The sequence below is a fragment of the Meleagris gallopavo genome, chromosome 13 (genome assembly GCF_000146605.3).
Source record: "Meleagris gallopavo isolate NT-WF06-2002-E0010 breed Aviagen turkey brand Nicholas breeding stock chromosome 13, Turkey_5.1, whole genome shotgun sequence".
Lineage (NCBI taxonomy): Eukaryota > Metazoa > Chordata > Aves > Galliformes > Phasianidae > Meleagris > Meleagris gallopavo.
This window is the reverse complement of record NC_015023.2, coordinates 3099103-3109146: the sequence shown is the minus strand read 5'-3', so window position 1 is coordinate 3109146 and position 10044 is coordinate 3099103. Positions and strand designations below refer to the sequence as shown.

The following is a 10044-nucleotide window of genomic DNA, read 5'->3' as shown; positions in this document are numbered from 1 at the left end:
AAAACAGCACCTCGTAGTCACAGGGCCCGAGCGGAGATGGCGACCGCCGCCCCGGCATGCCCGCCGCCAGCAGCACCGAAGCCGCTTCCCTCCAGTGCCGCAGCCGCGGGTTCATCTTGGGCAGATGGGAGGCGGCGGCCACGATCGCCCTCCGAGGTCGCTCTGGCAGCACCGCCGCCTGCGGTCCCGAGGAGCCACTGCAGGCGCGGGCGGGAGCGCCGTGCGCGCCCCTAATTGCGGAGGTTGAGGGAATGGAATGGCAGCTCGCGTGACGGAGCCTGTCAGCCAGCCGCCAGCGGCCCCAGTCCTCAGTCCTGATCGGTTATAATCCCGTGATTAGTGTCCGTGCAGTGCAAGGCTTAAGGAAACGCAGAGGATTTGCAGGCACATGGCAAACGGCTGAGAGAAGCGAGGAGATCGCTGTCACTTCACTTGAAAAAGGAAAAAAAAAGAAAAAATAGCAACAAAAAAGAGGTAGTTTGCACTTCCTGAGTTTTCACAGCACCGAGTGTGTTTACAACGGGACAAGAAATGTGTCGAGCTGTTGGTTGCCTCGAGGCCGCCATCTGTTCGAGAGGTGCTGAAGGGACAGCGGTTGAAGTCCCGGGAATCAGTGCAGGGTCAGGAATCGAGGGCTCCGACTTGTAGTCGGAGCACTGCGAGTGACCGCGACTGGCCTCGGGGCAATCCCCTTATCTGTGTTTCACGTTAGGGCGTGACAAAAATCGTGTTAGTTCTTCAGTTAAACGTTCCACACCTCGAGTTGTTCGAATGTTTTTTTTTTATTAGCCTTTGAAGAGCAGGGCCTCGTAAGATTTTAGCTAATCTTTTATTAGAGAGCTTTTTTGTTGATTTTGGAGGCTCTGGAGTACGTTGACAACTGAAACGTATACATATATATATGTGTGTTCAGGCAAGACAGCAAATCTTTGAAAGTCTTTTGAAGAATAATTTCATTTTAGGAAATTTCATTTTGATCACTTAACATTTGTGTTAAATTCCTCAATCATAGAATGAATGTGCAAGGAGGTTGAGTGGAACAAAACTGATGAAATAGATTGAGAAATTTTGTAAGAATGATACATGTGTAACATGCACAAATGTCAAGCTGTTCATCATCATTCTGCTGCTGATTTGTCTTTGGCAAATACTCATATACCCTCCCGTGCCTCTGACAACCACTGCATTTTATTTTCTGTTTGAGCATGTACTTAATCCTCGTGAGATGTGAACCATCACTGAAATATTTAGAGGCAGTTGAACCAGTAGGATCCCAGAATATACCAACTGACAGAAAAATAATTCAACACAAACACAACTGGATCCTAAGTTCATCCCGATGCTAGGCTGCAGACGGCAGAGAATAGGTCAGCCACTGAGCTGATTATACAGAACTGGGGCAGAGCAGCAGCTGCAATACAGCCAGACAGTGCTCACGTTTGCCCTCGGTCTCCCCCTTCCTCGTGACCAAATACATATGTAAAACCAGGACTTCTTGTGGTCTCTTTTTTTCGTACTAGCTTAACCACCATTGTCCATCAGTGATTACCATCTTAGGCAATGGAAATGTAAAGTACATGGCTGTTCCCATTTCCTAAAGGAAGACATCCTCAAATCATGGAGTTTTTGTTACGTTTGTTTGCCTTTGCATTTATTTTATTATACATCTTGTATGAATGTGCTTTGTCTAAAAGCTGCTTTAGTGGTAAAATATTAATAAACTATGTAGGTTTTCCAAGATTTAATGTCCAACAAGCATGATTGCTGATTTAAAAGATTTATGATCCATTATGTCAGATAATAATAGTATGAAGGCATTTTAAGTAGAAAGTAGTCATGTTCCCTGGAACATTATTTTGCAACATCTTCTAGGAAAATCTGCTAGAGAATAGTGCAGATTGTATTGCTAAGCTTCTAAACAGGAACTTATCTTTTTTTTTTAATTTTTATTTTTTTAACTCGGAGTGGTCTGAAGAGTTGCCAGTAGTAGGCCGCCAACAAGCCAGAATATCCTGGATAATTCCTTCAGCTTTACTGCTATACAGCGGTACTAAATTTGGCAGATCTAGTTTCATAGGTATTCTTTCATGGGTGGAAATGTAGTGTCTTTAGGCTGGCATATACACTGCTTCCTCAAGCACATATAAAATAGAGGGATTGTGGCAGAGAAATAGTTGTAGTTATATCATTGCTTACGGCAGTCCTTTGGGACCGAAGACAGCCAAATGCAAATGCGAATTAAGACAGATTCTCCACTCCTGTTGCTGCATTTTACCAGACAGTCCTGGGGTATGGAAGGCACCTCCATGTGCAAGGAACTTCCTCTCAATGGTGTCTTTGAAAAAGTAGTTCAATATTATTTCATGACAGAGATGAACCACCTCATGCAAGATTCCAGAAGCAGATGAATACGATGTTCTGAGAATTAACTGACACTCAGAAACTCCTTGCACAAAGATCTAGGATGCAAAACATTGTTTTACTTCCTCCTAGTTTCCTACAAGAAAGGCAAAATCTAAGCACTGCAGATGTGCATGCATCTCCTCTTTCAAGGCAATATTTAGGTTGCTGAAGATAGCTCAAATACGGAAAATGTCCTAAAGCCAAACTAGATTTAGGTTAAGTATAAAGAACGCTTCTTTTATTCATCTCCAAATTACATGATTTCTTTTTTCAATATATTCTGCTGAAATGCAGAGTTCATCTCATTGGTACTTCAAATTTTATATAATGTTAAGAGTGAGTGCAGAAAGAATGCGAAATCTGAGATACTCTTTTATTCGGGAAAGCCAGCCCTAAAATGAGAATAAATTATACTGCATGCCTGCTGAATGATAAATCAGTGCAAATCACACCACTTTAAAAGTTAATTATAGATGAAAAGTAAGGTCCATCATTATTTCACAATCTAATTTGATTTACATACTGTCCTGTGACTTGGATATGGTTATTGGAAGTCACTTTAACTTGCATCTGATAGATGTTTTGTCTCCATGCAGGTGTAGTGCTTAATATATCTAACCAAATGTTACAACTTTAAGTATCAAAAAATGAAGAGTTTAATGAGGAAGTTTTAAACAGTCTTCTTTCAAACTGACAAATCCTAAAGCTTTTAGATTGTTTAAGCTCATGAATTACAATGAATAGGCACACTTACTAACTAAAATAAAAATAAATTATAAACTGTACACTTTTCCAAGTATTGTGTCCAAAATGTGAATAAATGTCAAATCTTGACAGTGCAGGTTTGTAATTATAGCATCATTAAAATTTATAGTAACCTTCATGCCAAATAATTTCCAACAGATCAAAGCAAATCAGAAAACTAGGTTACAGACAGCATTAACAACTGGAAATGTTCTACCTCCAACAGACGCATGGTGGATTATATCTTTCATGCAAACTGAAATTATGGTTCTAATTCTCCAGCCTTTAATTACATGAGCAGTCTTTACACGTGTAATTTCTCACGAACAGTGACGGTGTGCATGAGTAATGATCCAGACAACTCCATCTGGGACCCAAACCTCAAATGTATATTTGCATGTAAAGTTGCACACACAGCATATTAGATTCAGTTGCTAAAAAGTACATTTTTGGTGTGTGAAGTACTCCTCAGTTGCTTTATCTTAATAGTTAAATATATTGTCTTCTTTTTTCATTTCCATCTTTCACACTCTTTTCACTCCCAAAGATTATGCAATTTATACATCACTACTTCATGGTCATTCAGAGGAATTGCGTTTGAATTTTTAAATAATTATTTTTTCTTAAGATAGTTACACATAGCTGTGTGATGTCTCACGTAAAATACTTTAAATACGTATTTATGGAAAAAAAACCACCATGATTTTCGAAGTCATGTTTTAGGCTGTGTGATTCCTTAATGCTGATACATCAATGAGTTCAACTGTACGTATTCTTTGAGCATTTGTGTGCAAGTGACAGACTTGACTGATGGTATACTTCATTGACTTTTTTTTAACACATAGTGAAAAACTATCTAAAATAAGTTCCAAGAAGATGAGAGACACATGTTGTACATTTATTCCATGATTACTGTGCACTGAAATAGAACTAGCTTTTAGAGGATTTGTTTCTATAATTTGGTGAAGATGTTATGAGTAAGCATATGATAAATAATGTCATGTAATAACAATGTAAATAAAACATACAATTCAATCAAAAACACACAAAACCACAATAAAATAAAAACAAGAACAAAACAATAACAACAAGGGAAAACTCACAAATGACACTGTAGAGGCTCGGGAAATGGGTTTCTGCCTCTTGGGAAATCCACTGTCGATTTTCTGACAGAATGACTAAAACAGAACGACATAATTGCTTTTTCTAAGTGGCCTCCACATTTCACAGAATTTCAGAGAAGCTGTAATTTTGTTTTTGCCTACATGGCTTCTAGGTGCACAGCTTCCAGCATGTACTGCTTGTGCTTGGCTGTATAGGATTCGGAGGAGCGTTGTTGTTGGTTACATGCCATGTGACTTTTCACCTTCTTAAAGGTTTATTCAGTGGTAGCTGATTAAGCTGCGTTTCCAACTGCATTGCAACACTGCAGCAGCTAGCTGATGACAGATTCCATCCTTCTGGGATCACTTCATCTCAGTAGCATGAAGCATAGAGAAAAAGAGTATTCTTTCAAATAAAATTGATACCAACATGTAGCTAATTAAAATGTTTTTTTTTCTTATTTTGTATTCAGTTAATCAGAGAATGGGTAATCAGCTCCATTCAGATATGCTGTATTTTCCTGGCCACTCCGGATGGATGTAAGACATTGCGTTCTTACAGAGAGTCATAGCCTAATACCCTGATGCTGTTTTTTGCTATTTAACAGAAAACATACTTTGTGCACGTAAAATGAAGACGGTATTTGCACACATCTGTCTCCTTTCAGTATCTTGTCCTTCCCTCAGCACATAATTTTATGAGAAAGATAGTCTTTTCTAATCCTACTTTTACTGTATGCTTACCATAGCAAATGCTGCTCACGTGTAGACTACTATTTTGTCCAGATCTCTTCCCGCATTAAAAGACTTACATAATCGTATTGAGAGAGAGCACTTAGAGATCTATAATCCACTGGTCTTCCTGAATGACTTTTTACATAATGAAAATCTGTGAAGGGTAAATATGTTGAGTAGGAGTTCCATTAGCACTTAAATATAATAGGTTTCTGGAAAATATACGTAAATAACACAAACCTTGTATTATAAGATGGAAAAGAAAGCACATAACCAATCCTTTCAGACTGTAAACAGTAAGCATGTGTTTAATTTTTAGTCCAGAAGCTAATGGTATCAGCCAGTTTACTTGGTTGTTAAATAACAGCATTCCCATAAAAGAACTTCCATGTTTACTTGAAGAATTTTGAAACCAATTTTAATTCATGTTCATAATGCTGTTAAGTTTAAAGTGATGTTTGGGCTGCAAAATGAGGAGAGTCACTTAATTGTGGTTCTGCATTCATTTTGTTAGCAAATTAAAAAACTAGCATTTTCTTACATTTATGGACTAGGAGTCCTGGAACAAAACGAGATAGTGCTGCATTTAGCAGACCTCAGTTCAGATAGTTTGATACAACTGCTGATCATTGTTGCTATCAATACCACAGGACTAAATTTTATACTCATTCAAATGTGTATATGTTTTGTTAAAGTAAATGCTAGAAAAATGAGGACAGCATTTGGATCCTAACACAAGAGAATCTGTTATTCTAACCTAAAATGTTCTCTAGATTTCAACTTTCAAAGCCAGTAGTTGAGTATTTACTCAACACTCCTGAGAAAGCAGTGCTGAAAGCAACATCATGCCTGCTGTCCTTACGGCAGCGATTTTTTTACTTTCAAATGCCTGATTTCTCTGCTTTATAAATTTAGATAAATCATCGTATTCAACTTTGGGTACACGAGAAGGGTATGTTTATTTAAAGAAAACTTAATGTGAAGGCTTAGCATGTTAGCTTAATTTCTGTAGTTGAAATAAGAACTTTTTCTTTAGAAGAACTCATTGAAAAGGTGCATCAATATTCCAGTTTTTCTTTGTTTGCTTTTAATCACTGCTGCAAGCCAACCATTAAGTTGTAAGAACATACTTTATTTTAAGTTAAATAAATAGTGACAATAACAAGTTTCATTCAAGTGTAGAAAATACCACTCATGCACAGGCAAAAACAACGTAATTCAAGTCAGCAATATGATTTCAGTATACAACAAATTTAATGTGTGTCCTATGAATAAGGACAAAACTGAAGTAGAACAAGATTCAAATTAAGCAGTGAGCATCTTCATTTGTAGTGAAAACACAGTGACATTCTCATTCACTGATCAGCAGCAGAGTATTTGTATTCTCATCACGCTAAATTCAGAGTGTTTGAAATTTGACTTTTTTTATTAACAAGAATAGCTTTTCCATTTTCCTTCCACTCACACTCCAGTGGGAAAAAATCTGTGAATCTATAATTTAAAAAAAATCAATGCTTTTGGACAGTGGTGTTTCATATTGTTTTGATTTGCGTACTCATGCTCCTGAACTCTGTCACATTGTGCATACACTTGTATCAAGTGTGCTTTTCTACTTTTCTTAACAGGAGATTAATAACAGGAACACTATCCATTTAGAAGAGACTGCAACGATCCACTTAGAATTCTACTTCATCTTATGATTTCACGTATAAGAAAATACAGACTTTAATGAACAAATTAACAGTGGATAAATCTGCAGCCACCTTTGTCTTAAGATTTGAAAAGACATTATTTTTTCGAGGTTCAATCCTTTACTAACTGTGTGCACACTCAAATGGAGTAAGACTTACATAATTACCAAGTCTTCAGGTCCTGTGTTATTGAAAATCAAAGAAAAAAGTAATGGACTGAAAATTTTCAGCTCATGAACTCACTGTGGCTTGCTTTTGAAGATGAGTCTTAAAAATCCCTCTATACAAATAACTGTTGCTAAACATTACATCCATTTAGGATAACGAAGTACAAAATAATGAATGCAGTAGATGCTATATTACCATGTTTTTTATCCACCAGAAACCTGGCTTGCATTACTGGGGCTTTCAGAACATGAGTTCAAATTATCTGATATATATGACTTTTTCGAGAAGCGAAGAAAAAGTCCAATTTCTGATGCACCTTCATGTGAACAAAGTAAAGGAGACTGCAGTGAGTAAAAACACTCACAGACCTTTAGTGACCAGTGGTGGCCATCCTTAACAGTACATCTTCCTGCAGCTTTCGCTGTATTTTCCTTAAATGTGTTTACTCAGTATTACTGTGAAAGAGTTCTTCACATTTAAATCAAAAGACAGCTATTATTACACCTCAAGTATGTCTAGACAGACTGAAGCAGTAGCACCAATTAAAACAGGCTTGACTGTTTAAGAGTGCTGCTGGGAATCTATACAAACCTAAGATAGCTGTGTACAAAACACATCCTATGGAATGAGTGAAACACCGTAGAAAGGAACGTAGAGTCTTATACATAAATTCCTATGTGAATCGTGTCTAGACTGGATCAATGTGCATAACTCACAGTTTAAGCCTTCACTTGGCATTCTTTTTCCTCACTAGATTCAATTTGTTACACACTTTTTTTACCCCAATTCAGTTTTATTACATATTAAAAGGTTACTTGCTGCTGTTCTTAAAAGTTTTGAGTCCTCAACTCAAAAAGTTATCACCTGTTCATATATGTTGGTAACATACTTTTGTTAACAAAGATTATCTTCTAGTAACTTCACCAGACGTATCTGATTATTACCTTTTGATAATGTGTCCATAGTAATCGGTGTGGCAAACTGATTATGTATTAAAACCCCCATGTGATCAGGTCTCTGTAACTCCCTGTGGAGTGTCTCATATGCACTATAATGTTTGTACTAAGCATTCTTGAATGAATGGCATGTATTTACATGAACAGAACAAATCTCCCTAGGTTACATAATAAAGAACATTAACACATGGGTCCTTTTACAAGACATAACAGTGCTTCTGTTAGTTAATGTCCCCTCAGTTCTACATTTAAACAGGCAATTTTTAGGTAAACACTGGGAAAGTTTTCTGCTGCTCTTGCTTTTATCCTCCCAAACTGCAGGCTATCCAACTGACCAGTTACGTGTCCAGTACCACAGACTTCCTCTTTCCCAAATAATTTCTCAGAAATGAACGAGAGATGAAACAGATTTTTTTTAGCTTTATCTGGATTTCTGCAAAGACCGTGGGAGTTTCCAGAAATGTGACTGACTGTATGTCAAGAGGCCAAAGTCTCTGTCTGTGAACATGAGACAGGATCTCTTTCAGGATGCCTAGAAAGGTCTGCTGTCACCCTACATCACTGCTGTTTGCCAAACTATTGTCAGAAATTATTGCATCTGCTGTAGGTGGATTCACTGCTCCTCATCTCATAGTTAACTGTGAAGTTCAGACAGATTGCATGTTCAGAAAGAATCTGAACCAGTGGCAAGAATCAGCCTTTCTGCAGGGGGAGACAAGATCATGGTTAATGTAGAAGAAAACCACAGGGCTTGCTAGCATTTTTCTGAGTATGCAGCTCTCGCTTTTCTCTCTCAGGATGTGGAAAGCCATCAGTATGTGCTGTGCCAACCCTGGTAGCTGGCTTCTATGCAACCCAGTCTAAAGCTACAAACTATACTTGCTGAATATTTCTAGTTTCCCCTGTTCTCCTCCACACCTCCCCTTTCCCTGATCATTAGCCTTTACTGAAATGGACATTTACATTCTCTTATCGGTGTGTCCATTCTTCCCTTTTTCCTCCACTGAAGTAATATCTTGTGTATTGCTGAAAAAATTCTCAATCTATTCAGTGTCATGCAAAACACCTGTGTTGGCCTCCAAATTTGTGTCAGTCAGAAATATTGTAAACAGTGAGCAGCAGCAAACTGCAGAACCTATTCAAGAACAAAAAATACAGGCTTCTGAGAGTGATGATCTATTAATAGCAGACAAATCGCTGTCATAGCCAGTAGTGATAATACCCTCAATACTTCACAATTAACCCTTACAAGTCCAGCTAATGAACACATCCTAGTTTGCAGGCTGATTTGCATCTTTTTTTTTTCAAAAAGCATGAAAGGAACTGTGCATTTCAGGATTTAGAGAGGCAAAAGTTTTTTGTTACGTTTCCAAGTGCTAGGTTGAGATTCTCAGTGCACCCAAATGACAAGAGATGTGTGGCACAAAGCACTTTTGGGTGGCCCTGTGAGAGCTCTCCAGTGCCAGCACAGTCTATGAGAGTTTTACCACACACACTGCCAGCACGATAGCAATAATGAGAACAGCGGAGAAAATAATCCCAGCCAGAACTTTGCTGATATCGCAGAAGGATTTATTTTCCTCCACAGAGATCATGCCAATGGAAGAAGCGCCCACACTGATGGTGGATTTGAGTTCAGCCCCAGGGTCTTGCTTAGCTTCTACTGTCCACTGGGGAACATTGACCTTCATTTCCATCTCGTACATCATTTCTCCTACCTGGTTGATTTCGTTCTCTAGGTCCTTCAGATCCACCACATCTATGTTGTGCTCAGCCTCGTACTTCATGTTCTGGACGCTCATGGCCCGGGCGGCCACGCCGGAGGTGCCCCCGCTCATGCCCGTCTGGATCAGGTGCTTTTTGGGGACGTTCAGCGGGAATTCGTGCCCCAGCTCCAGGGCTCTCCTCATGTCGATCTCCAGGATCTCTAGGCACGTGGAGAAAATCACCCATAGTCTCTCGAACTCGGCTTTGTCCTCCTTACTCACGGTTTTGTCCCTCAGCACCGTGGTCAGCTTGTTCCTGTTGGCCACCGCCAGCTCCTGGGCTTTCTGCCGGGTCTTCTTCAACTCCTCGCGCAGGTTCTGCGAGTCCGAGGTGCCGCCGATGGTCAGCACCATGTGCCGGTAGCAGGCGGTCACCCTGCTGAGCGCGTCCAGCAGCGCCTTGCACTCCTCCTTCACCATGGTCCCGCCGTCCGGGCGCCTCCGCCGCGGTTATCCGGCCTCGGGAGCGAGGAGCTGC

At 39.4% G+C, this 10044-nt stretch overlaps 1 protein-coding gene across 1 annotated transcript; it reads right to left on the bottom strand.

The window, feature by feature from the left end:
- Nucleotides 1–4024: 4024 nt before the first annotated feature.
- On the bottom strand, nt 4025–10038 carry RGS9BP (regulator of G protein signaling 9 binding protein). Its single transcript, XM_010717755.3, has one exon. It carries the CDS (start codon nt 9984–9986, stop codon nt 9273–9275), a length of 714 nt encoding a protein of 237 aa, XP_010716057.1. The 5' UTR covers nt 9987–10038; the 3' UTR covers nt 4025–9272.
- Nucleotides 10039–10044: the final 6 nt, after the last annotated feature.

Bases quoted from the DNA above. Each gene is read 5' to 3' on its own strand.
- RGS9BP (XM_010717755.3), bottom strand. From the start codon at position 9,986: ATGGTGAAGGAGGAGTGCAAGGCGCTGCTGGACGCGCTCAGCAGGGTG.